The 27664-nt window shown below is 39.8% G+C and overlaps 1 protein-coding gene across 6 annotated transcripts in view; it reads left to right on the top strand.

Moving 5' to 3' along the window:
- The first annotated feature begins 2602 nt into the window (after window positions 1-2602).
- The window catches only part of RAPGEF2 (Rap guanine nucleotide exchange factor 2), a 191829-nt gene continuing 166767 nt past the window's right edge, over window positions 2603-27664 (top strand). For 3 of the 6 annotated variants that reach the window (XM_061373336.1, XM_061373303.1, XM_061373296.1), the window contains exon 1: window positions 2605-3044. In XM_061373336.1, coding sequence (XP_061229320.1) covers window positions 2976-3044 — 69 coding nt within the window. In that variant the 5' untranslated portion in view covers window positions 2605-2975. Of the gene's footprint in view, window positions 3045-27664 lie in introns of all 6 variants that reach the window. The other 3 variants (XM_061373314.1, XM_061373376.1, XM_061373325.1) reach the window with 2 other exon arrangements.

The following is a 27664-nucleotide window of genomic DNA, read 5'->3' as shown; positions in this document are numbered from 1 at the left end:
GTAGGAAACCCATTAATGTAACAATATGATGACCAGTGCAAATAACCCCCTCCAAAAATGCATTGTAAATCAGGCTGTAGATTGAGGAATAACTGAAAAGCAAAAAATGAATGGCAGGTCCTAGTGTGTGTGTGTGTATTCTAAATCATACTGACTTATTATTGAAGCTAGAAAATAGGAAACTCAGCGAGACTAAGAGAACTTGGAAGTTGCAGAAACGTTGTAAATTTTATTTTGTTGAATATTTTCATGAAAAATAGAGGTTTCCAGAGCTAATTTCATGTGTTCTGTAATAATTATTGTCCTTACTCTGTATGTTGATAATTATTTGCTGGGTTTTTTTTTGTTGTTTCTATTCAGATGTAAAAAATATTCTAATTTCAGCTAGCAAAAAAAAATGCATAAAGGACAGACTTGTATCCACCATGGAGAATATAAACAATCAGAAGCATCTACATTATACAGTTATGACACTAAAAAGGTTTTGATGTGACACATCCTTAAATATTACTAAGAAATTGATGAGTGTATTTGTGCAGAATTCTCTAGCTTTCATCCACTCTCATTTCTAACAATTAACATAGCGTGTGATAGGCCTTTGACATATGTTTATAAAGATCAAGATTTGTTACACTGCTCAATGTACAACTGGAGCCCCCCAAAATCCCATTGGCTGAAGTGAAACATCACTGTGAATCACAGGTATTGTGTTACCAGCTAGCACAATAAAAAAATTAATTGGAGAGAAACACTTCACTTGATGCTGTTACAGCTAATAGCTCTGAAATGAAAGATAATTGCATATTAAAATAGAGTGGGTAGCTCTGTTTTGATGTAGAGATATGAAGATGTCAGGCAAGCTAGTCTGCAGCAGGAGGGAATGGGTGCCCTGAAGTGATTGAGGAGTGGAGCCCAGGATAGCATTCCTTGCATTCCTGCGGCACTGCCCTATACATATGCCCCACAAAAATCAGGGAATTTTAGCACTCTGTGTTGGTAAGATGGCACTTCCCTATAGCTGCAGGCCTGATTAATTTGAAGAAATTATACTCTCTGAATGATGAATGTGAGGCATATTTAAAACTGTTATTTTTTAGGGCAAAGGACAGTACATTTTCAATCTTAGTTAAAAAAAAAAAAGTCCCTCATAAGGACTACTAATAAGCACCAACAAGCAAGATGTAGCCAGGATGCAGAGCCCTCCCTAGTCTTTTCCCATGGTCTGCCCAGAATTATAGGTATTAGCTGCAAAAATATTTTGCTGACACATACGAGTGGGATTAGCCCAATGAGTTATCTTTGTTAATGAGCCATATCTGGAAATTCAGTAGGTTTAGTAGACTACTGTCTGACAGCACAGCCTGAAAGCCATGTGCCTCTAAAAGCCTGAGATTTTATCTCCCGAGACCAGCAGTGTGTGTTTTGTGAGGGAAAAAATGGTTATCCCCGTGACTTTTCACAAGTAAAAAATACAAATCAAAAATTACACTACCTTAATTGTGATTAAAATGCGTAAACCCCTGCTAGTGACTGGAAATCAAACAGATTTCTTACTGTTGGCGTTATTTACATTGTGTGATCTGTATCAGCAAAGGGTACACATAGCTTGCAAAAGCAAATACATTAGTAGTGTTACATGGCTGTTAATGACACATTTAATAATACTTCCATAATGCGTATTTGTCAAGCTGCTGTTGAGACATGCTCAGTGTGGTGATAAACAAAGAAAATCAGCCATGTTACAAGACCTTTATCCTTTACAAACTTCAGTTCATGTGAGAAGAATACTTAGAGGGGACCTTATTGCTCTCTACAGCTACCTGAATGGAGGTTATAGTGAGGTGTCAGTCTCTTCTCCCAGGTGACAAGAGATGGGACAAGAGGAAACGGCCTCAGGCTGTGCCAGGGGAGGTTTAGATTGGATATTAGGAAACATTTCTTCACCAAAAGGGTGATCAGTCATTGGAACAGGCTGCCCAGGGAAGTGGTGGAATCACTGCCCCTGGAAGCGTTCACAAACCGTGTAGACTGCCCTTAGTGACATGGTTCAGTGGTGGACTTGGCAGTTCTGGGGTAATGGTTGGATTTGATGATCTTAAGGGTCTTTTCCAACCTAGCTGACTAGATTCTATTCTATTCTAGTCTAGTCTATTTTAATCCCTTCTACTCTCCCCATAAAAGTATTGAACTAAGAATTTCACACTCTTCCTTTCCTCATTTTCATCCCATTACCAACGAGCGATGGGACAGCCGGCTGGTGGCGATTACTTTTGCGGACAACAGGTGGCCTCCCCAAAGCACTAGGTCCAGCCGATCAAGTCTTTATTGTTTGGGTTTTTTCCACGTCCTCACCAATACCCATAGGATGCATCACCGGAGCTGTGCTGATGCGCGTCCCTCGGGGCGATGGCCACAGCCGGTCAGTGTGCTTTATTTTGGGCTCAAAAACGACACGGATGGTTTCGGCTTAGGGGGAAGGATGCTGAGGCATCGCTGTTGGGGGGGAGGGGGGGTCGCTGGGGGACCCCCGCCGGCCGCGTCCCCCAGCGACCCCCCCCCCGTCCAGCCCCGCCCCGTCGGCGCTCCGCCTCCCCGAGCCAGCAACTTCCCCGTTGCTGAGGAGGGCGAGGAGCCCCCCATCAGCCCGGATGGGAGGAGGGGGAGGAAGCGGCGAGAGGCAGCGACGGTGCCCGGGGGGATGCGGCGGAGCGGGCCGGCGGGGCGCGTAGAGCCGGTTAGAGAGGGAGCGCCGAGCTGCTGTCGCCTCCGCCGCTGCTATCGGCGGGGCTCGGCTGCCGCCTCTTAGTCCAGGCGGCGGCGCTGCGGAGCCCGCGGAGCCTCCGCGCCGCCCCTTCGCCCAGCGCTCCGGCCGCGCAGCCCGCAGCGCCAGGCCGCGGCTGGCCCTCCCCCATCACCTCCCCGGGCGGCGGCGGCGGAGCCCGGGCAGGCGGCGGCGGGAGGCAAGGAGGAGCGCGATGGCGTCCTACGTGGATAACAGCTTCCGCCAGGCGGTGATGAAGAACCCGGCGGAGAGGAGCCCCCAGGTAGGCGGACCCTTCCCCCGGACCCCGCGGCGCCCTCCGGCCAGGGGGCTGCGTGTGTGTTTTAAGCCCAGGAGCCCCGTGGCCCCGGGGAGCAGAGCGGCTCCGTCGCGGGTTTCACCGCCGAGCCCCCCAGCGCTGAATTCCCGGGTGGCAAGCTCCCGCTTAAGGGAGGGAGACAGTAAGGCAAACAACTTTCCTTCAGCTCCCAAATTTTTGGGGGGAAGGGAGAGAGGGAAACGCCAGCTGAGTTGATTTTTAAGGTTGCTTCCGGTAAAAGGGAAAATGTGCCCAGAGTATGATTTTTGGGGTGTGTTTTTTTTTGTTGTTGTTTTGTTTTGTTATTACCCCGCAGAACGCTGCGGCTCTAGGTTTGAATTCAATCCTTACTTTTACATAGCTGGCTGGAGCTGGCAGCGCTGTTTCATAATGTTGGGGCTGAGGTCAGTGGTATTCTTGGCAAGTCCTTGCTCTTCAAAGTAGGGTGAAATCCTTACACAATGGCACCAGGCAGGGATTTTTTAGATACCTGCGCTGGGCTCCTGGAGCCCTCTTTGTCGGAGGAGTGCATGAGTCGAAGCAGTTTGTAAGTGTAATCGCGCTTTGAGGGACTAAGAAAGGTTAAATTGGGGACTGGAGTGTGTACAGAAACGTTTTGACTTAACATGACCTGAAAAACAACTAAACTGAATGAGTTCCTTCTGCTCCCGGATGGTTGCTGCAGTGGCTGCTGCTGCCAACTGTCTAAAGACTAATAAGCTTTACACTGATCCCCGCATCAAGCCGCGGTTCAATGGCTAATGATACAAGGAGTTACTTTGCTTGGAGTTGTAATGCCATCTGTCCTATTTTCTAAAGGCTTGTCCTGCTCTCTGAGCAGTGGCTCTGTTCTGGTTTGGGGAAAGAGATGGCATTACTGATTATTTTGGCAGGCGGCTGATTGGCTGGTGGCATTTTTAAATTGGGGGCAAAGAGGAAACCTTGACTTTCGGTCGGCACCCATAAGTCATTCTTTCTACTATGGATACGTCATTGTGGTAATGTTATTTTTAACCTCATGCTCATGGAATATGTGAGAGACAATAAAAACTCCCATGGAAAAAATATACTGACTGCATAGGCATTGTATTTAGTGTGTCTTTTTTTTTTTTTTTTTTTTTTTTTGTATTTCTTGCCTTTTTTCTATTTTTACTTTTTAAATGTAAAAAAAAGAAAAGCTGCTTCTGGAATGTGTTTTCGTGGTGCTAAAGTTGTTTCTCTGTCCTTGTTTGACCTTTCCAAATGTCTGTTTGCCTTCAGTGCTGGACCCAGCCCTTTTGTGTGTTGTGAAAGCTGAAGGAGGCCAAGTGTTCTCTCCTGGGAAGCACAGTCTCTGCAAACTTGTAGCTAGGTGCCTTGCTTTGGTAGAGCAGTAAATTCCAACCAGGGGAGCCTGCCAGCAGTGTCCGGCCTCGGGAGATGGTTATCAAAGGATGGCTGGGGGTTTGGGAGGAGTGACACTGGCAGATGCTCAGGAACCAGTTGGTCAGGTAGTGGGGCCACCAGGCTGGGTTTAGGGGATGACAATTCCCCCGTGACATGATCTGTGCCATGTGAACTGTTGAAGTTTCTCCTGTCTTTGCCAGTCGGCCCTGCTCTTTAGCAGGGATAACAAAATGAGAAAGGGGGCAGAAAGTAAGAAATGATGCAGTGAAGAAACTGGCCCGAATGCAGGGATAAAGCCGGTGTGAAGGGCATGGAGCAGAGAGCTAAATCAGGAACACTAGGAGCTGCGTTTAATGCTGTAAAACTTCCTGAATCAGCAGACTGGAAGCCTGCTGTGGCAATCGCCACAGGAAAAGAAACCCACCCTTAAGTCCACGAAGCAGAGTGGCCAAAATAATTTGCAAATAAGACCAGATTTGTGGGAAACATAGCGTGTTGTTAGCACTGGAAATACTTGAAACCAGTGGTCAGGCGTACCCTCCTGTTGCTGCTAGGAGAGCAGAGCTTGCAGCAGAGAACTTGGTTGGCGTTTCTGTGGACGGCTCATGGTGGATTGTGTGCATACAGGAGTTTTCTGACATGCTGGTTCTCTGTTCTGGAAATTCAGTTTTACTTTACAACAGTGATGGAATTTGAAAGAAACATGCTTGTGCATACCTGCTTTCAGTCATTATGTAAAATTAAAAACGATGTTTATGTAGAAAGATGCAAAGGCTTTGTTTATCCTTCCTCCCTTAAAGGGACTTTTTATTGTCTTTTTACTTGTATTTTCCTTTCTTTGCTATGCTATCTCATAAAAATAGTTCTTAATTCTGGCTTTTGAGAAGTCATGAGATATCTTTAAAGCTGAGTCAACTTTAAACTTGGAAAGAGAAAATATATTTATCATATTCATGTCAGTACAGGAGATAACTAGACAAGTATGTTAGTAGTGTATTTGCTGGTTACTTGTGTTAACAGAGTCATTGTGGCTCAGCTTCTCCCAAATCACAAGGAGGCGAAGATGCATTAACATTGCTATTCACCCTGGATTGTCATGGTGCAAATTTGGCAAAATGACTTCACTGTGGGCTCAAGAAGAAGAGTGACAGTAGGACAGCAAGCCCGTATTTGCATGTACAGCTTTGAGGAGTGCCAGATCTGATGCTCATTGTCAAAGAAAGCAAACTTAGCTTTGCATGAATTTCTGCAGTGCAAGAGCTTCTCAGTGATTTTGGGCTGGACTGATTTTTATGTTTTGGGGGGGGTGGTGGGAGGTAAACAGCATGTTCTGCAGTTGCCTTGGAAAATCTTCAGCTCTGCATTTCTTTGGTGTATGCTGGTTTACAGAGTTTTTCTGAGTTCTGTGAATTACAGCTCAACATTCCACCGACTAAAGAAGTTCAAAAATAAAGAAGAATATGGCCTGTACTTTAACATGCCTGTTGTGTAAGAGAGCTCTGCTCTTTAATTGCTTTATTAAACTATTCATTTTCTCTTTGAAGACATGAACTAGGAAGTTAATTTAACTACTTTGGGGAATCTAACTTTTATATGTTCGTAAATTACAAATGCCCTTAAGCTGTGACTAATAGCATTGTATTTTTTTTTCCCTCCAAACATCATTTTATATGAACAGCTTTAAGTCTTTTCAAAACAAATTCTTATTGGTGTCATAGGCCATTTTAGAAAGTGTGCAGTTTTATACTGGTGTAGCTTAATCTGGGAGGAAAAAAAAAGTAGGGCTGCTTTTGTTTTCAAACAAGAGAATTGAGCCATAATCTCTTTCTTTATCCTAACAACTCATTTGCATGGCATGGTATGCGAATAACTAGTTACCTCAGAAATTTCACACACTGGCTCACTGTTTTCATGCCATGTAGTGACGTCTGCAGGAAGAAATTCTTTTAATGTATGCTTTATATGTGTTATGTGCCTAAGGTTTTCTTCTGGAAACTGCTGGTGTGGTGCGTCAAGGCAGTTCAGTTTGGTAGTAATGAGTAGCGGAGAGGCAGCAGCATCGGACCACATCTTAAGGGGAGAAGTGTACAGTAGCCCTTAGTTTGATACTGATGTGTCATTTAATGTCAGAACACATCTAAACAGGATGCTCCTGTTGAGCAGATATTCCCTTCTCAAGCACTTGAGAGGAACAATGGTTTAATTATAGGATGTACCTATGCTTTTTCCAAATAAACTTTCAGCTTGTTCCCCAGTTGTGTTATTTTTATCCTTGTAACCACTGATGGCGTGATTGTGTGCAGTCTTCAGATAAGCCAGAAATTAACATTTCCTTCTTGCTGTAGTGATCTCTTAGCAAGTAAATACCAGGCTGTCTATTTTCATAGGATCATAGAAAATCAGCATTTTTCTGCGTAAAGATTTATACTTAGTCTTTAAATTCAGGCTTATTGTGTGTTTGTGTATCAAATAAACCAGAAGACTACAATTATCTTTCAAAAGAGCTTATTTGTGATTTCTTTCATTTAGAAAACAAATACATATTGGAGCTTGGGTTTTGCTTTCAGATTTAGCTCACTGTTGACATGCTACCATGTTACCATCTTTTTGATACTAGTATTTAAAGAGGAAGCTAACACCTGCTATGGTGCTTCTAACAGCAGTATAATGCTGAGAAGTGTTTCTGTCGCTAAATTCTCCTGCTGGTTCTCTGTAGCCCTGAAAAGTGAAGGACTGTGACAGCTGATGCCTGGTATTTGGCTGTGTTACATGGTTATAATGGTCTTTCCATCCTGCATCTCAGGGCTTTGTAATGTGGTTTTTCAGGAGTAGCTTTAGTTTGTGAGGTTTGATGTTCTGTTTGTTGGGGAAAGCCTATTTGGCCAATGAAATGAGATTCCAGACTGCACTTCCCATGGTGGTGTTCAGGCTTTCTGCTGTAAGTAATTCTGAGTGGGCACATGAGCCTGTTAAGGTTTTGTGTTAGCATTGTGGGCATGGTTAGTAACACAGCTTAATGAAGAAAGGCTGTTGCAAGTTCTTGGTTCAGACAGTTTTCTCTTGCTTGGCAGTTGGCTTGAAGTAAAGTGCTGCCATTAAGTTAGCTGTAAGGATTGTTGGTCTGAGCAAAAGTAGCCATCCAGATGCTTTGGGGCTTTGGAAACTTGTTCAGAATAGTTAACATCCCCAGGATGTGTCTGATGAACTGTGGTGGCTTTTGAGGTCTCTTGGGCTCTAAATGGGGAGATGCAACAGAACTAGTTCTAATAGACATGTATACGTAAGCATTTGTCCATTTGCACTTAACTGGGAGCATAAAAAATGAGAGTAACTATTTGGAAAAGGTGAGACCTTTATCTGACAAAGCAGATAATGTATTTGTTTAGAGCAAAAGTAGTATTAGAGAATGTATTTTTGAAGTAAGTATGGTTTGTTTGTTTTTTTTTTTTTTTCCTGCTCTTACTGTTTTTCCTCAAGCTGGTATTACTATGCAGCATAATTCCATGCCCAGCAAACTTAATTGTACGAATATATCTTTTTGTGGCTGATAAGTAAAACCAAAACCCCTTGAGTAGCTCATATTTTCTTGCGACGTCTCTAATCTTACTCTGTTGAAACAGCCCTGGAATGTCAGATTCCATCATCAATTTTCATGTTCTTCCCAAAACTAAGGGCATTTACTACAATAGGCTGCTCAGGATTCTGTTTGTCTTGAAAGAAACTATGTTTATTTCCCAGTCTTTCTGTTGGAGGGTGCATTTTCCCATAGCCGTTCATACCTTTGTTGCCAAGAGCTTTGAGAATGGAAAGAGCGTTGAATTTTCTGCAGTAGCTCTCCCCTGTGACAGAGCTAGTACTTTCTGCACTGTTTCACCAACACCTGCAAAGACCTTGGTGTGATCAGAAAGCCTTCACCTATAGAGTAGAAATAGCTGATTTGAAGCCTTGCCTTTAACACTTGCCTGCTTTCTCATGGTGTCAGAGCATTGCAGCTTGGTTAGCTGTACATTTCTGAGACAATTTGAAACTAGGTAACTTGGAAAGTGAGGGTTTAGCACTGATAAGCTCTGTGTAATTTCCTACTTGATTAATTATCTGTTTGGTAGAGTTTGCTTTTGATTTCTGCTCTGCTGTGGCTGCAGAAGTGCTTGCACTACGTTCAGGGTGGGTAAGTTCCTGTAAGCATGCTTTTGACAGCCTTGTGGACATATGGTCTTGCACCTAAAAGCTGGGAGCATAACGAGCCTTGCTTTGCCATGGCAGTTTTGCCTAGGAAAGTTGCTGAAGGGAGCAATGCTGAGCCTGAAGTCCAGGGATCTGCTCAGCCCAAGCTTTTGGTTTTTGTCTACTTGCCTCTTAATGTGCTGTTTCGATGTAAGAGTGTGTGCCTGTTACCCTCAGTGGTGCAGAAGGGACATTACCATCCTACCTGTCCTCATGCACTCCTCTGAGCCAGGGGGTACCCAGTGATGCTGCTGAGGAGTCAAAAATAGAGGAGGGTTATTGCAAAGCAAAACTGATTGCCATGGCTAGGCTTTTGCTTACACTAATGCCAATAATAAGGAAAATAATCTCTTTAACTTCTCATACAAAAAAGATTGATAGTTTGTTCTTGTCTTGGGTATGAAAGTGTAGACCAGCAAATATAAGTAACACACAAGCTTTTTCCCAAAGTCATGTTTTTCTTTAGTAGGAGGATGCAGTGTTCCATATGTTTTCAAGTTATTCATAGAAAACTTTTTGTATCTGGAAAAAAATAAAAATTTAAATATAATATCTGAAGATGCTTCATTAATGTCATGCTTGTTAACATATGGGTTAGCAAAGGTTTTGTGAAAACAGTTATTGTTTCTTGAATTCTATTATTTTTTATGTATGCTTAAAAGTCTTTAAAAGCCTGCATGCTTATGCATTTTATTGAGTCATAGCTACTAATTCATTCTGATGAATTGCTGATCTGAGTTTGGTAACTTTTTTTTTCCCTAAATCAGAATGTGCTACTTAATCTGTTGGCATGTTTCAAGAATAACCATATGTATACTGAACAGTCATTGTAAGAACTTTGACTTCCTCATTGAGGGGTTTTTTGTATCCTCATGAGAAAATATATTTTGGCTTGTGTTTTGGGAACTTTCCCACAGTAGGAGATCTAATTTTTGCAAGGTATTGTTTGGGAATTGAAAAGGAGCGCTGGCAGAAAGATAGCTCTACAAAGATTCTTTGTGAAGGGCAGCTGAGCCTGTGCGCCTTGTTCGCTGCAGCCAGTGTTGCAGATTTAATTTGCTGGATATATTTTGCTTGAAGGGGTAAATTTGAATAAGTCTGGAAATGGAAGTGGTGCTCTGCTTCCCTTTTTCTGAAGTTGGTGAAGTTGACCACTTTTCTTGAAAAGGGAGAGAGAGGAGCCCTACTGCAGTGCTTTTCTTGCAGCTTTGGTTTGGAGTTAAAATTAGCTATTTGTTCTCCCTGCGTATCTCTAGTATGCCCATATATCTGTAGATGTATTTCTTTGTGTACCTCTGTCTTGTCTGATTTAAGTAAAAAGTGAATTTATATTTGATTTTGAGCAGTTCTAAGGAATTCTGGCCAGCAATAATGAGCAGCATATATATTGTTACCTGATCAAAACATTGAAGTAATAAGATAAGGTAAAAACATGTAAGCATTCTGAGGGAAACAAAAAAAAAAAAAAAAAAAAAAAAAAAAGACAGGAGCTTACTTTTCAGCACTGATAAAAATTGAAGGAATTTTCTTGTATTACTATTTCTATGGATAGCAAGGTTTCTCCATTTTTCTCTTTTTTTTTTTTTTTTTTTTGTATGTACTCTGATAAACACAAGCCACACTATGAAATTGTATCTGGTATCAGTGTAAATTGCCTGGGAAAGGGTGTTAAGTTTCATGGAAGACACATTGGTCAAGTGTGCCTGTTTTAGTACTGTCTTTATCAGGCTCTTTGTTTCTGTTTGCTAGCTTTTTGTATGTCTTAAAGTGAAAATAAACTTGGCTTAATAAATAAAAACATTTATTTCAGTTATTTAAGGTTTCCTAAGGGAAAGATGGATCATGTTCCCTGCAGGATGGTACTTTAAAATTTTCCATTCTGTTAGTTTTGGTTTTGGGCTCGTTGTTTTGTGTTTTTTAGTTTGCATTTGCAGTTCTGTATTTTGAAGGATACTCTTGTCCCCCATCTCTATTTTACTTTTTCTATAACTGGGGGGGGAAATATTGGTAAAGTCTTTTCCATTTGAAGTTAGTCATTTGGACTGCTTGTCCTGTTAACCAAAACAGGTGTGAGATAGGATGTTGTGCAAATGTGATTTGTAAGCTGGGATGGGAAAACAAGGCTGTACCACTAATATAGTTGGTTGAAGCTTCTCTTGAGATTTGACCTGCTGAAACTGAAGGTTACATCTTTCGTGGTACATTGTATTTTTCTAGCAGCAAAGCTCGTTTGAGAGCTTTGTTTCCTATGCTGATGTTGTCTGCTGCCTCATTGCGCTGATCCAACTGTTTGTGAGGCTACAAGGTAAACAGGATAAGTGATACAATCTTGTTAGCTGAACAAAAGTAAAGTGACTTATTTTCAAGAGGTGGTGTGCAAGAGTTTTTTCTTTCTAAAAATCAAAGTGAGTCAATCTGGTTTAGATTATGACTCCAAATGTCAGCGTCGGTACAGCTGAAGGTGTGAAGACTTGTGCTACAAGACTGAGAATAAATGCTTATGATTGTGTGTAGGAACCTTTGAAACAGCTTAACCTCCCCCAGAGAATATATGGTGCTCCATTTTATTCAAACACAATCTTGAAGTATAAAAAAAAACAAAAACCATCCTAGATGGGTTTTTTTTCCCTGATGCATTTCCTAAAATGAGGACTCTTGAGAGAGGAGTCTTCCATTTTTGTTTGGTTTGAGGATTAACATCAAAGGAAAATGTTGTAATAAGTATCTAGCTCTAAGGTTTTTTTCTCCATTATAATACAGTAAGGGTAAGAAACCTGGGTAGTGACACCACCTTTGCATGCACTGAAGTGGGCGGATTGGAGACGCTAAGGTCTGATGTATTTTTGTATTGCCAATAGTAAATCTTGACTGTATTTATGTTGCTTTGTTGTCTGGTAGCTGAAAAATGGATGCTGGTGGGCTCTCTTCCTTGGGGCTGGGGGAAGCAAGGATGGGAAGTGAAATTTAATGTTGCTGAGGTATGCAAATCTTGTTGAGGTATCTGAAATCTATGGGGACATACCTAAAATGTTTTTGTTTTGACTGAGGTAAGTGCTTAATATTGTCAGGAAACCATTCCCTCACCCGCACAGAACATTTTCTCAAAATATGTAATCTTGCTGAAATCAGTAGCGTGCTGCAGTTGTGTGAGTAGGCAGCACTCGCTTCAATGGCTGCGTGGCTTTCCACTGTTTGTCAAAAGCTAATATCAGAATACACAACACATGCAGTAGTAAATATTTAGATACGTTTTGAAGGGAGAGTTCAGTATTACAGATTCCTTTGTGTCTTATTGTCAATGTTACTGTAAGTGTTTAAACTGTCCTCCCTCAACTGTGCAGTGGGCAGAACAGTGATGCTGAGGCAGATACAGTACCCAATCACTTACTTTTACCCATCTGTGTGCTGTAGCTCCTTCAGTTTTTGAAGGTGGCATAGCTATAGTAATAAAACAAGTGCACTTTTATTTTGATAGCTGCATCAATACGTTGAAGTCATGGTATTTTACTACCTTTATGTAGGATGGTATGTATGATAGTGTTGAAATAGCTTTGAACTTTCTAAGTTAACATCTGCAAAATCAGAGTGTTAAAATGTATTAAGTTGTATCGGGGACGAGCTGTCCCTGCCGCGGAGGAGATGATACTGTTAAAAAGTCTTTGGATTCTGTGACAGCTGATTACAAATAGCTGCTATTAAAAAATAAGAGGAAAGGGGATGACTGTGCTCCTACTGACAGTCCTGATGGAGAGCTCTACCTGGGGAATTGCTCCTTGACTCAGGAGGAACCAGTGTCCAAAAAGATTAAAAAACCAGAAGAAAACTACAGGTGCAGGTGCTGCTGAAGCAGAACATGTGACAAAGATGTTCTGTGTGTTTGGGCTTTTTATCCCAGTCGCTAAACTCATAAGATGCTGAAAGCTGAAATGGTATAGTCAGTCTTGATGCATGCTGTGATTTGCTGTTGAGGATGGCTTATGACTGGAAGCTTCTCTAGTGAAGGTAGTAAGTGGCCCATCAATTTAAATTACATTAGTACTGTTGCTTGTAAAATACTAATTTAGCTTGTGGATGAAATACGGTTTGATTATATAGGTTCCTTTTTGGCTGTAGTCTCAAAGGAAAAAGTAGTAAATGTATCTTAGGAAAACAAATGGTATAGTTCATGGAGGATGCTCTGTCTGAGTATGAAGCAAGAAATGAGATTTTTGCACTGGTTAATGATGACTCCTGGTCAGGTGGACTCTCTCTAAACCCTTTTTATTAGTGCAGTAGCTAAGTAGTTTGAATATATTCCCCACTAAGGAGGTAGTAATGAGCAGACGGTAAACACAGTGAGGCAGTTTTCACTCTGAATTATGGAAAGGTACTTGTGAAGGTCTCAGTCTGAGTTGCATTTAATGTTCTCTGTCAATCTATGGTACGCATTGCTAGATAGTACATCAAATTAGTTGGGGGTCTACAATGTATTTATTGCATAAAGCACAAAAAATTGGACCTCTGGGTGAATGGCACACAGTGGTCTGATCTGAAGACTGAAGTATTTCACATGCACCATAGGTATGGAAATAAAACTGGCTTTGCCAGCTACATGCTGACCAGGAACATGCACTTGCTGGAATGAGGGTAATTGAGTTTCCATTTTTGTTATGGCTTCTTTGTCACTGTTGAAAGCTGCTAATTGGTGCTGATGCCTTGTTTTAATTCACGATGATTTAGTTCAAAAATGCCAGCTCCTTGGTCATAGGCCACTGAACAACTATCAGATGGCAACACAACTCCAGCTCAGCTATTAAAAGCAATCTGAGGTAACAACACCAAGGGAAGGATGATGTTGTTGTTGTAGATATTTGCCAAGGTGGAGGAGAGGAGTGTAATCCATTTCAGTCATATTTCAGGTAACTGTCTTTTTTAGTGCTATTAGTTTGTATTAACTGAGTATTGATGGATAGGTGGTCTCCACTATTCCTAAATACTCTTTAAGAAGCTTGTAAGGCTCTCTTATTTAAGATGACTTTCTGAATACTGCTTTAGTAGTCAGAAAACTTCTAGACTATTGGATATTGCTAGAATATCCATATGCTAGACCCGGTGAATTACAGACCAGTCAGTCTCACCTCTGTGCCTGGCAAAATCTTGGAGCAGATTCTCCTGGAATGCATGCTAAGGCACATGAAAAACAACAAGGTGCTTGGTGACAGCCAGCATGGCTTCACTAAGGGGAAATCCTGCCTGACCAATTTGGTGGCCTTCTATGATGGGGCTACAGAACTGATGGACAGCGGTAAAGCAGTTGATGTCATCTACCTGGACTTGTGTAAAGCGTTCTTGTCTCTAAATTGGAGAGACATCAATTTGATGGATGGACCACTCAGTGGATAAAGAACTGGCTGGAGGGCCGCACACAAAGAGTTGTGGTCAATGGCTCAATGTCCGCCTGGAGACCAGTAACGAGTGGTGTCCCTCAGGGATCGGTGTTGGAACCGGTCTTGTTTAACATCTTTGTCAGTGACATGGACAGTGGGATTGAGTGCGCCCTCAGCAAGTTTGCCGATGACACCAAGCTGTGTGGTTCGGTTGATATGCTGGAGGGAAGGAATGCCATCCAGAGGGACCTCGACACGCTTGTGAGGTGGGCTGATGCCAACCTCATCAAGTGCAAGGTCCTACACGTGGGTCACAGCAATCCCAGGCACAGCTACAGACTGGGCAGAGAAGAGATTCAGAGCAGCCCTGTGGAGAAGGACTTGGGGGTAATGATCGATGAGAAAATGAACATGAGCCGGCTTCAGTGTGTGCTTGCAGCCCAGAAAGCCAACCATATCCTGGGCTGCATCAAAAGGAGCGTGACCAGCAGGTCGAAGGAGGTGATCCTGCCCCTTTACTCTGCTCTCGTGAGACCTCACTTGGAGTACTGTGTGCAGTTCTGGTGTCCTCAACATAAAAAGGACATGGATCTGTTGGAACAAGTCCAGAGGAGGGCCACGAGGATGATCAGGGGACTGGAGCACCTCCCATATGAAGATAGGCTGAGAAAGTTGGGGCTGTTCAGCCTGGAGAAGAGAAGGCTGCGTGGAGACCTCATAGCAGCCTTCCAGTATCTGAAGGGGGCCTATAGGGATGCTGGGGATGGACTCTTCATTAGGGACTGTAGTGGTAGGACAAGGGGTAATGGGTTAAAACTTAAACAGGGGAAGTTTAGATTGGATATAAGGAGGAATTCTTTCCTGTTAGGGTGGTGAGGCACTGGAACAGGTTGCCCAAGGAGGTTGTGAATGCTCCATCCCTGGCAGTGTTCAAGGCCAGGTTGGATGAGGCCTTGGGTGATATGATTTAGAGCAAGGTGTCCCTGTCCATGGCAGGGGGTTGGAACTTGATGATCTTAAAGTCCTTTCCAACCCAAACTATTCTATGATTCTAAAATATGGTTTTGTATGTGACATGGTGGTGTGTAAATGCTTTGTTAGCTTTGTAAAGCAGTTCCAAGTACCTGGAGTAAAGAAATCTGAGGTTTGAGGTAGGATACTTCTTTTTGATCCATGTGGGAAGATGGTACTTTTCTGAATGCCCAGGTGAATTATTAATCCTCTTAGCATTCCTCCCTTCTTATGCTTGTTTTTTGTACCTAGCCTAGTGTTGTTGCTCAACCTCTGTTTTACTAATTCTATGTCTTGTAATTTCTCCTTTCTAAACCAGCATTGGTAGTGCTTTTTGAATTTTGTGCCTTAAAGTAATCTCTTCAGGTATTTTTCTTACTAGGAAAGCACTTGGAAAAAAATAGCAGGGTGGTTTTGGCTAATATTTTCATTCACATATATTGATTTCTTCATACAAATGAAGAAGTAAACTCTTAATTTATAAATTTCAGTGCGGTTTATGTTATATAAGCTGTTGTCCACTTACAAAACAAAAAGTACAAATACTCTCAGTATGTCCTCACTGGAGTAGATGTACTTCAAATTTCTAACTTTTAGGTCAATGAATTAGCATTGCTGTTTAAGGTCTAATGTTCTTATGTAGATGAATATGCTATGTGAATTCAAATGTAAAAAGAAAATAATGGCACTTTCTCACAGTCCATTTTGGCTTGATAACGAACATTTAGCCATGACGAAAGTAACGTGGTTTATAGTGACACAACCTACATAAACCCAGTTGGATTTGCTGTTGACATTGGCCCACATTCCATTGTACTTGTTACCTTACATTTCTTTTGAACAAAGGAGGTTTGTTTAAAGCAGGTGCTCTAATGGTTACTCAGCCTTTATGAATAGCTTTTAGGTGAAGTATTACTTTTGTTAGCTGTAGATAATTTCACAAGGCATCTTAATTTATTGTGTGAGGCTTCTATTAAAAAAAGTGCCATCTTGGCTATAGTTTCACGATTTTTACTGCCTCTTATGTTGCTGTTTATTTTTAGAGTGTGGCAGTCACAATTTGTCAGCCAAAAACTGGCCTGTCACCTCTGCTGTTAGCTGATGAAGTGCTGTTCCCTAGATGACTTTTAAACTACATGTAATGGATTAGTACATATCCTCTTTGTTCCAGGGTAATCTTAGTTTCAGTAGTAAATAACACATCTAGAACTTTCCAACTTTGCAAAACTCATAAGGAAAATGTTGGAAAAAAATTAGACTCTCTTATTAAGTATTGCAATCATAGCATAATGTTTTAAACTCAATTAACGTGCTAAAATGGTTTTGAGACTCTGTGGTAAGTTGCCTGAGTGTATCAAAAGGTTTGAGTGCTATTTATGAATATTAGTGAAGAATATTTCTAAATAAGTTGTAAAATGAGCCAGGACATAACGAAGAAATAGCAGGATCACCATCTGGGCTGGTAGGACATGGCTACTTACACACTTTGTGTTGCTTTAGGAGAACAATATCAGGATTTCTTTTAAGGAAGAAGGAAAGTTCTGCTTTAGACAAGTGACATCTGATATCTTACTTGATTTCTTTTCCTGTTTCTTCTATTTATAGATGCCTTGAGTTTGGGATTTATCTGAAAGCTAAGGTCAGGAAGTGCTGTCCTCCAAAAATGCTACTTGTTGTGGTTTTCTGGCATGTTTTCTCCCCTCTCCTTCCCAAAAGGCACTGTACAGAAAGTATTTTTCCACAGTAAAACACAGATCCTCAGCTCTGCAGATTTCATACTCTGGCTGTTTCACCTCTACAAAATGGAACCTTTAAATCATCTCTCTATGTTTATATCAGTTATATGACTGTTTAATATGTAAAAGCCAGTAGCCACTTTAGTTTGAATTATTACTGCTTCGAGTAGTCTGTGTGGGTTGGGATATGGAGGCAGAGCAATGTAGGCTGCATCCGATTTAGTTTGACTTTCTTCCCATGTGGATTTTTAGGTTACCTTAGTGACTTTGTTTCAGACGGGAGTACTCACACATTTTGGGCAGATACTCATCCATTCCCTGTGCTTCCACCAACCGTTTAAGGTCATGGAGGACCTTAAATGTGAAAGTTCTTTCAGACCTTTTAGGTGCTAAGAATAACATGCACATGGTCATGAAACACATCATATTTTTTGAGAGTTCTGGTGTATGGAAGAGGTTCTCCCCAGCTTGCAAACAAAAGGTAATTATTTAAATCAGTCTTCTGAGAGAGCAATTACTTAAATCAGTCTTCTGAGGGCAGCAAAAATGTGGGAGTGCAATGGGTGCTTTTGGCTGAATAAGTGGTTTTGTAGTAGTTGGGGTTCAGTGCAAGTTTTTAAATTCAGGATTGATCTCTCACAAACAGCTCTGTTTAGTTGTTAAAGTTCACAGTATTGTTTATGCAGCAGAGCAACTGGACTTCTATGTTTGTGCTATGACCACTTATAGCAAGTACTTTTGAGGAATAGCTATATGCAGTAAACTAAATTGCATTTAGAATTAGGACTATCAACAGTAGTTGAACGTTTTGTTTAACTTCAGATTCGTGTATCTGGCTGTTGTATAACTTTTTATAATGGGTCTGATTTGTGTTTAGTACTTCGCATTTAGTTTGAGAGACTTTGCAATCTGTTGTCTTGAATGTGTTTCAAGAAAACAGATTGTGAGTTTAATTGTCACTGTTTAACGATCTCATCCTCAGTGTGCAGTGTCAGTTGAAAGAGGCTTATGAAACCAGCTCTGTATGTCTGATATTTTTTAGCTGTTGAAATTCAAAGTACTGACCAGACTGTTTTAAATTTATTCCAAAAAGTAGTGTGGCATTTGTTAAGAAACAACTACAAACAAAATCTTTTTCTATGTTCATCTTTCTAACCTTCTTGGTGCCCTGATAGTTGGTTATCAACTTTTAATTCTGTATTTAACTAAGAGATGGGATAAAACCCCAGGTGTCATTTTGAGATGAGTCCCAGTGCTTAGAAGGCTTGTGAAGTGTTGGGGTCTTGCTCATTTTTCCTTGGCCAAACTCTTCCATAATCTCTGCAGAAGGAGAGTAGCTTGTATGTTTGCAGAACTTTTCATTTGCTTTCAAACAGTCACCATAATAATTAGGTTTCTTTTATGTTTTGCTTTTCTTCCTGACTGTTTACTCTGTGAAGTAACAGGGACCTACAGTTAAGACAGAAGAAGCCCTTAACATCTACTGACTTCTGTGTCTTCCAGTGATAAAATGTAAAGGGGTGGTAATCATCTTTCCGGGTGCTTTGCTGTCTGCTGAAAGCTAACTGTGAAAGCTTTGGAATTGGGTTGCATGTTAAAACGAGTAGTTTTGTGCTTAGATGAATGAATGGAATTGGTAGCTGTAAGGTAAGGAAAGACGACATGTGTTGAGTGCAGAAGATGATCCTTTTTGCATCCACTAACTCAGTTTCTTAGTTTAGTATCTGAATGCCCTCCAAATGTCACAATGGACATGTACCTTTCAAGACGGATGTGCTTTTTTGTTTTGTCTTGGATTTTTGGTGGTGTTTTTTTTTTTTTCCTTCAGACGAAAATGACAAAGTAGAGGCTGTAAGAAGTTATAAAAGCAAGATCTAGTTGTTGTGTAGGTGAGTTCTGACTGCTTCCAGTGACAGGCTGTCAAGCATGGTGTTCTGCAGGCAGCATAATGGTGTACAGCAGCTGCTTCTGGATGTTGAGGCTCAGCCAATTCCAACTTTAGGGATAGCATGGCCCTTGTGCTACCTGCATTGCAGCTGCTCTGGAAGGATAACCTGCTCAGAGTATGCTTGCAAAACTTGCAGATGCTGCAGTCATGAGTAATTTAGAAAATTTTAGTTAGGAGCCTGCTGTTCAGGAATGTACATTCACGTACAGTAGCTTTTCAAACAGATTCCAGCTTAATTCACTTATGATTGTTTGAGAATATTTAAAGGAAATTATTCCTAGAGATTTAATTCACCATTTTAGTTAATCTCCTGAGATCTATGAAGAACTTGTTAGAAGCTTTTCCTGTAATAAAGGGGAGGAAAAGAAAGAGGAGCAGGTGGGAGTGAGTAAACGAGTCAAGTGTGAGAGCACCTGCTAACCAGAATATTGTCGTTTGATCTGAGATAAATACAGAAGATTGAGTGAGATGCTTCTAGGTAGGGGCAAGATAGTGACCTGGTAAATGACCCTTTTTTGGGGAGGTATAGTGGTGGGGTGGTGTGTCTTGTTTTGTTTTTGTTTTGGCTACTCTTCTCATTCTACTGTTTGTTCTCCCTGTTCTTCTCATTCTCTTTGCAATTGAGGGCTTTTCTGCGTGTGGATCTTTATTTCTGATTGGTTTGTGCTGCTAGGATTCAGCTTTCTGAAATTCCAAAATGTTTCACTTTGGTAATGAATAATAGGAGAAAAATGCTTTAGGGGTAAAGGGGAATTCACTTTGTCATAAACACTATCATGTCCTTGCTGTTTATGGACCGATTCCTTCCGCAACCTCAGAAAAAGCCCTGTTATAAATCCCAAACAGTGTCAAAATCTGAAGGATTTTGATCAGCAGTTGCCCTGACATCTCTTAGTATGCTGAAATTTAAAAAAAAACCACACAAAGCACTAGGATTATTTTTTCTTTTTAGTTACAAAATTTCTATTTTAATCAATAGTCTATGATTTACATTTGCTTTTTATTAAAAAATTTGAGTTCCCAATAACAACAACATGATACCAAAATGACACGCATTAGAAATGCTTTCAGACTGTGTTTATGTTGAAAAAATTCTATTCAAACATCTGTTTACATTTGGCTAAAATCAAGTAAATGTCCTTGCTCTCCTGTGGGGTGTGTGTGGTTTCTTTGGTTTTGTTTTATTTTACGTTAAGTATAAATGAGTTATGGCAACTGAAACCAGCATAGCTACACAGAAATTGTATTGATTGGTAGCATGAAATGTTTGAAACAAAAGGAGTATGCTCCAAATGTTCTGTTGTGGAGTAGTTTTTTTGTTATTTTGTTCTCATTTTGATATCATTCTGTAGTTAACGTGAGTTACAGTGATTTAATTTAGATTAACATTTCATAGATACCCTCAGTTTCAACAAACAAGGAAAAAGGAAACAAAACTTCTCAACTTTGTGTAGGAGGACTGAAAAATACTATAAATGAGTGTACGAATGGAGACATACTTTCCAAATTGGTATATTTAATATTTGGAGTTGTGGGTAGCCATTTGTCAGTTTTTCCTCTGGTCTGTTAAAATGTAATCTGGAAAATCAGCTGGCAAGTCCATTATTCAAATGTCAAGCCACCTTTAAAAATACCGATGTCATCCAGAATTAAGTACTAATTAATAACTTTTAGTGGAACCCTGGAGGTGTTTGGTTGGATTTTGAAATAGTTTTGAGAAATAAACTTTCTCATGCATTTTTTTGTTAGCTGCTGCTTGTTTAGCACTTGACAAAGTAGTGGTGGGAAAAATTGTGGGTCTGGATACAAAGAAATACTTTTACAGTCAATGTAAACTTAGAGTAAGAGTCAAAGGTTATTTTTACATGTGTAAGTGACTATTTTAATGCAAGACTATTTGCTCTCTATTGTCATTAGAGCTGGGACAACAAGCAGAAGACTTGAGTGCCTTTTTTTCCCAGCCAATTTAACTTCTTATAAATGAGCTCTCTGGCATGGATTTTTGTGTCCAGCTTCTTTGAGCAGCACTGGAGGTTACAGTACTTCCAATGATAATAATGTAGAGCAAAAACCTTTACGGTATTTTATGACTGTACTGCACATCTGTAATTGCTACCCTGTGGACAGCTGAAAGACATTGCCTTTTTCTCACGGCAGATTTTAAGGCTTTTCTGTTGATGGGATTGGTGGTAGGATGCTGTTTGGAGGGACCCGAGAGGCATTTAAATTAGCTGGGTCATTAAAAAGTTAATTTTACCACAATAGCTTTATCTCTCAGGAAAGAATGTTTTTTTGTGTATCTTCCAGTTATTTATGGATGACAAAAGCTGTTTTTGATACCCTGCATTTGACTTGGTACATGAATGTGTAAGCATCATGCAATCTTCAGTAGCTAATTCAGTTAGAATGCATCCTTATGTTGGTTCCTAGGTCTCCATAATTAGCTTAGGAAGATACTCAGAATTACAAAGATGTGATAAAAGCTTTCACCAGTCAAACTGAATAGTGACAAAAATGGTTATTACTGAAACTGTCTTTGCAATCTGGAAGACTTAAGCAGACTAGCAGACTTAGGGAGCCTGCTACAGTTTCAAGTCACTTAACTCTCCCCTCCTGTGGTTAGGAGAGTCGTTGTCATGGTTAGGCTGGTTGAGTCAAGGTGTGCATGTAGACTTGGGTATTGCTAATAGAAGTGGATTTTTTTTTCTTTCCCAGATGAGATGCTTTGTGTCAAGTGAACATTGCTGCTGTGTAAGGCTTTTATTGAAAGAAACATCTGTATTTCATTTTCCTTCAAAATAAAGAGAGCATCCCCAAACTCTGTAGAATACATTTTGTGTACAATTACTGTTTTTCCTTGTTAATATAACTTTTTTCTTTCTAATGGAACACCCTCCAGTATCCAAACCCATGAAGGACAATTTGGTATCAGTATTTTGTTCTCTTTCTCTTAAAAGGAACTTAATGTAGCTTTACTGGGGGGCAAGAAGTGGTCATATGCAAAAGAAATGTAATGGCCTGCTTGAAAGTGTACTTTAGATCATATCTTATGAACAGGTGCTAATAGTTAAGAATAATATGGGCAATAATTACTGTCTTGGACAACTTGGAAGTATTAGCTGCAGGCATTTTGAAATGTTAATAACCTTCAGCCCACTAGTCCAGACAGTTCCTGAAGGGTGAGGAAGCTGTTAAATAATGAAGTGCAGTGATGTTCACCAGAAGCAGCCTAACAGCCAACAGAGTAGGTACTACTTTGTGTGACATTTTAACATGTAGTAGATGAGCATTAACCACTTCACCAGAATAATGTCTTTCTAAGAGCTTGGTAGTTTTTTTAAAGGCTAAGCCCCAAATGGGTAATAACAGGAAAAGGAATGAAATAGAAGAGGATAGGAGGTCAGAGTATGTGGTGCATGTTTCCAGGTAGCTATTTTTTTCCCCACTGTTAACTGTCCCCTCCAGCCACTTGGCACTTGATTTGTGGTTCTTTAGAAAACATATTGTTTCATTTACCGTAGTGGCTGGAGAAAGTAACTTTCAGAGAAAGGTTATATAAGGAGAAACTGGTGGACTTGAGCTTCTAGAAACCCAGACCATTGTTGTTTTTTTTTGGCTTAAATACAACTGAGATAAGTTTTAAGGTAACCTCATTAATTATAATTTACAGAAGCAAGTATGTGACTGTCTTTTATTGCTAAGTCGCTTGAAGGGCTTTTTCAGTGTGACCAGGTTTTTAACTTCCACCTTTTTTTTTTTTTTTTTAAATCTTCCCCTCCACTATTTGTTGCTTTCATTCAGATTCAGGTAAAAAAATGCTTTAACTGGAATCAGGTTTTAGCACCTTCTTGATTTAAATGAACTGCTTTGGCAAAGCTGTTCATCCACTGACTTAATGACTCTATGTCATACATAAATTCCATACAGTTCTGTGTGTGCGGGAGTTTTTCATGTCTGGACTGGGATGCTCGGAAGGAAGTTAAATGTTAGCGATGCTTTCCTTTACAGAGCTATCAGCCTAACCTACGCTCTGATCAGTTTTTACACCACCAAAAAATGCTTTTGATCCTGTCAAATACTCATTTTGTTCTGAGCAGTGGCATAAACTGTACTAGCAAAGCAGCTTTTGCAGTTGTCTCTGCTCGTGTCAGCTACGTTTGACTGCCTTTGCAGGCTGTTCTTTTTATAGACCTGTCTGGGGAGAGAGGGAGTGTAGGAGTGATAATAACAGCTTTCATTTTCATGAAATTTAGTGAAGTGTTTGCAGTCTCCCTGATACCTTCCTGTACAAGAATTACTTCACCAATGAATTAAATGACAGCTGAGCTAACTGATCTGCAGGTGTTCCTAAATTTTTGGATGTCTGATGTAGATAGGTGTGTGTTGTTTCACTGTGCTGCTATTCATAACAGAAACTGAGACAGACCTTTCTCCAATAGATTGAAAAAATAGGGTGCAATTCATTACTAACCCTATTTGGAGAGCAAAAAATGGTGAGAGAAAAATGCTAAGATAATAAACGCTGCAGTATGAAGCCATTGGGCAGACTGACTTAAAAGGTTGGACTACTGACTATTTCCTATTTCCAGGGGTATGGGATGGCTGGGTCTTTTGTATGATTTCTGATTTCACTAGTCTGGCATATCTTTCAAAACGAAAGTGCTATTATTGTAAAGGTGGGGAGGAATCCATATGTTTGTGGTTGTGTGGTTTGAGGGGGAAGATAAAATTTTCCTGTGGGGAGACCAGATATACTTTTACTAAATTAATGAGATAAGCAAACTTTCTGTGCTTTTATGCTTAGCTACAAAGTAGTGCTTACATGGGTAAAATCAGGAACTAGTTAACCTTTTTGTCACTTTTCATTGGTGATACAGTCTCTGTAAATACAAGTCTGATACTTCAGTCTTTTGTTGCTTAAAAAATTGGCTGGGACAATTTGGAATTGAAAGCAACACTGCTAATATTAATTAAAACAAACAACAGCTTAAAATTTTGATGCAGCATCCTTAAATGAAGACCTGTGTTTGTTCTTTATTTGCTTAAAAAAAAAAAAGGAAAAAAAAAAAAAAAGAAAAAGAATGGAAGTTATCCACGCTGGCATTGGTGGATATGCTGCTAGCACTGCTTCAAAACAGAAGCAACATCCAAAATTAATACATGAAAGAAAACTTGAAAGTGTGAACACAGTAAATAACACTTCAAGATCTCTGTTAACTCCCAATTTATTCTTTTACAGTAAAGCTTATAGTCTCTTATTTCTGTATAGAAACATAGTCTAAAACCGGACAAAGACTTGACCTCTTGTTACCATTAGAAATGAAATAACTTCATACATTTAGGACAGCAAGTATTTCTCTGCCTTTATATGATCTTGAAATGTTAACAGTAGGATCTGTATATGTGTTTGGGGTGCTCTTGTTTTCTCAAAGACTGTATTGCATACAAGGGTTTGAAATAAAAATCGTGGCATGAAGTTCATAAATACCTTAAATAAAGTTTTCTTAATTCTTCATTCCAAACTGCACTGGAGAGAGAGGTTGTATTTTGGTAATCTGAAAACAGATGTTTCCATCATAGCTAAACAGTAATTTTAGAGACAATGCTCCTTGTGTAAACTATAGTGGTAAAAAATAGACTTCCAGCAGTTGTAAGGCTTGATTATTCTTAATAGCTGCATTGTTGCTCATAGGAAGGTTTACAATTTGTTTGTTTAAAGCTTGCTCTGCAAACAGTGGAAAAAGGTATCACTTTTTTTCCCTGATGATTCTTTTTATATCCTTTGAAAACTGGCACTCCAAATCTGACAGGAAAATTGACAGTGTGCTTTGTATGTTTGCTTGTTTTCCTGGTCTGAAGTTAAGAAGGAGCTTCTTTAAGTAGTCATAATCTAGATTTACCAAACTCAAAAGTGAATAATTTCAGCACTTTTGACAGAGTACATTTAACAGCACGTGTTGTGGGTAGCAAAGAGGGAACAGCAAGTAGATGAAGTGGTCCTTCAGCAGCTGCCAAAACTGTACACTGGATTTAAGCCATAGCTATTAATCAGTTCTGCTATGAACAGAAAAAAAAAAACTGCATCAAAAGCCTTCAGGGCGTTGGGAGGGGAAATTCCTTCACTCTGCTAAACAGAGAATTATACTTTATTTAGTCATACAGCAGCTTCTTAAGTTGTCTGAACTAGCAGAGTTGCCTTTAAACCATGTTTCCCTTTTGTGAGTTCTTTTGTTGCAAATGTGCTAATAAAAGTTTTTTCTGAAAATTCAGCTGACACAGTCAGGATTAATTTATTATCTTTCAAACAAAGCTGCAAAGATTTCATCTATTAAAGTCTCTTTCTGTGCTGCACTGAACAGAGAAGGGATGACACGAACCTAAACTGCTTCTGCTGCTGCTTTCAGGCAAAACAGGCATCTAACAACCTCTTCAGTCAACCAGTTCCAGTGTTTCACCACCCTTATCATAAAAAAAGTTTCTTCCTTATATCTAGAAGATAATGCTGTAGTATTTCTAATTTCTAAATTGTGCAACATGGAAAACTACTGAGACAACATCCTTTACTTGTGTGCTGTCACTAACAGAGCATGAGTTGTGCTGGATTGAAAGTAGAGCTCTAGAAACGGGTACGTTGGTGGAACCCGAGGCAAATGTTTTCTTTCAGATTTATATAAGCTACCCATGCCTCCTGACTTGCTGAGACTTAAAGGGATGTATCTGGCAAAACCCCCACAGTGAGTCACAAACTTTTTTCTCTCAGGAAACTTTGAATTTCCATTTCAGGAAGTGGAATATAAATAACTGTTTGTAAGAAGACCAAAAAGTCTTTAGTTAATATAAAATTGAAACACTAGATGTTAGATCACTGATATTTTCAAGGTCCAGAATTAATCAAATGCAAGTCAAAGTATTTGTGTAACTTTCAAAATAACTTTTTTTACTGTCTAATGTTTTTCTAGTTCCCTAATGCAAAGATAGTTGCTGAGATTGGAGATGGGTGTAGCTATAGCAAGTCTCTGTTTTGGTTTCCTTTTGTAAAATTCTGAATTGGGGATTTGGAGCAGGGAATAAAGCTATTAAAAAAACACAGCAAATGGCCTAATAGGCACAGTATTTCTTAGTCATATTTTTGTTGGTAAAGCTTGATTTTTTTTTTTTTTTTTTTGTTCTCATAAACCATTCTGCATAGATAGAAGATTAAAGCTACTCTTGGGTGCTGTAAGGAATGGCTGGCTGCCGTTCAGTAGTCAAAATGTCACTTCTGTTGCATCATGATTTGAAGAAGTCTCTGGATCTGCGATATAGATCACAGCTTCAGAAAAATACCTATTATGCTGTGGTGTGCAGCTGTTGAATCACTTACATGTGCCTACATATTTGCTTGAGTGCTGCAAGGGGTGGTATTATTTCAAATGAGGCATACACCTTAAAATTCCTCAAATAAATTTTGTAGCTAGAATACTGATGCTTCTGGTTTTCTACCTAAACTTTTTCCAAAATGTGCCCCCAATGTCAAAATAAATCTGATTACAGGTATTACATAATGCTGCTCATTTGGAAGGAGTCTTGTGCAGCATGGTCTAGTGTGAGGCATCCCTGCTTATGGCAGGGTGCTCGGAACTAGATGGTCTTAAGGTCCTTTCCAACCCTAACTATTCTGTGATTCTAAGTCAGAGTTTTCCAGTTATTACTACGGTATCTTAAAAGTGGTCTACAAAAAGGAAATTTCATGCTTGTATTTTTTAAGGTAACTAGTAATGCTTGACAAGATAAGGGGGTTTTATTATTATTCTGTGTTGTCACAGCCTCAGCATTTCTGCTGCTGCATGAACTCTCACAGCATAGGAGAAAAATGACTTGGCAGCAGCAAAATAAGAAGATAGCATTCCTTCAATGAGATGTAGTTTCGTTAAGCATCCACAGAGGAAAACCTGCACATATGTTTAGGTTGAGGGAGAGGAGTGTGGACCAGATAAGAAGTTAGAAAATGGATCTTGGAACTAGGGGAAAAGGTAAACTGTTGTTCTTGAAAGAAGAGGGCCCTGCTAGTGAATGATGCTACTGCTTGTTTTTTACACAAGTAGGAATGGTACAAAACTAACTTATTTGACAGCACTGGCTTTCAAGGCCTCCTCAACATTCTACAGTTTGCTTGTTTTGCTGCAACAGTGGCTGGAGTGGAATCGTAATCAAGGAGAATCCTAAATTAGTACTAAGACGAACAAGGAGCGGTGTTGCTGATATATCTTTAGTCTTGACTCTCCTCACGTTTTTCATGTTCTGTTCAGCAATTATGCTGTCAGGGATGCTAACTGATTGACAGCTATGCTTTGCATTTTGGACAGTGAATGACAGAAAAAAAAAAGGTCTTTGTGGCTTTGAAAGGGGCCTGATTTGTGTTGAGAGGAATATTTGCAATTTTATGTTGTTATTTAAAATGCGGGATTTAATTGAAAGAACTAATGCCAGCTCACTTGTGAGACAAATAGGAGGGAAGTAAACACTGTAAAATAAATATGCAGATATATTCTTCTGTTCTAGGCTTATTAACTTTCTATGATGTCTTTATGGTACTGCCTAGTAATAGCAAAGTTAACAGTCCTAATGATCTTATTGAGATAGAGTTTTTTGGCAATCCTTCCATTGTCTCAACTCATAAAGAATCTAGAGGGTAATGATATTGTGGGAGAAAAAATAGTAAAAGTTTAATATCATACTGTAATTAAATATCAAGTTAACACATGTCTCAATGGAAGACAAAGTAATACTTGCCTGCAAAGTTTAAAGACTTGGTGCTGTCCTTGCTGATACTGACCTAATGAGAAAAGCCTTTCTTGTGGCAACTTCCTTATTTTATAGCTTTAGGAGGCTTAGTTGAAATTTCTGTAGTACTGCAATATTTAGTTGTATGTA

This window comes from Neopsephotus bourkii, unplaced genomic scaffold, assembly GCF_033783945.1.
Source record: "Neopsephotus bourkii isolate Nb327-2 ecotype Australia unplaced genomic scaffold, CSIRO-AGI_Nbou_v1 NB_168, whole genome shotgun sequence".
Classification (NCBI taxonomy): Eukaryota; Metazoa; Chordata; class Aves; order Psittaciformes; family Psittacidae; genus Neopsephotus; species Neopsephotus bourkii.
Note: the sequence above shows the minus strand (reverse complement) of the source record. Positions and strands in the feature narration are given on the sequence as shown.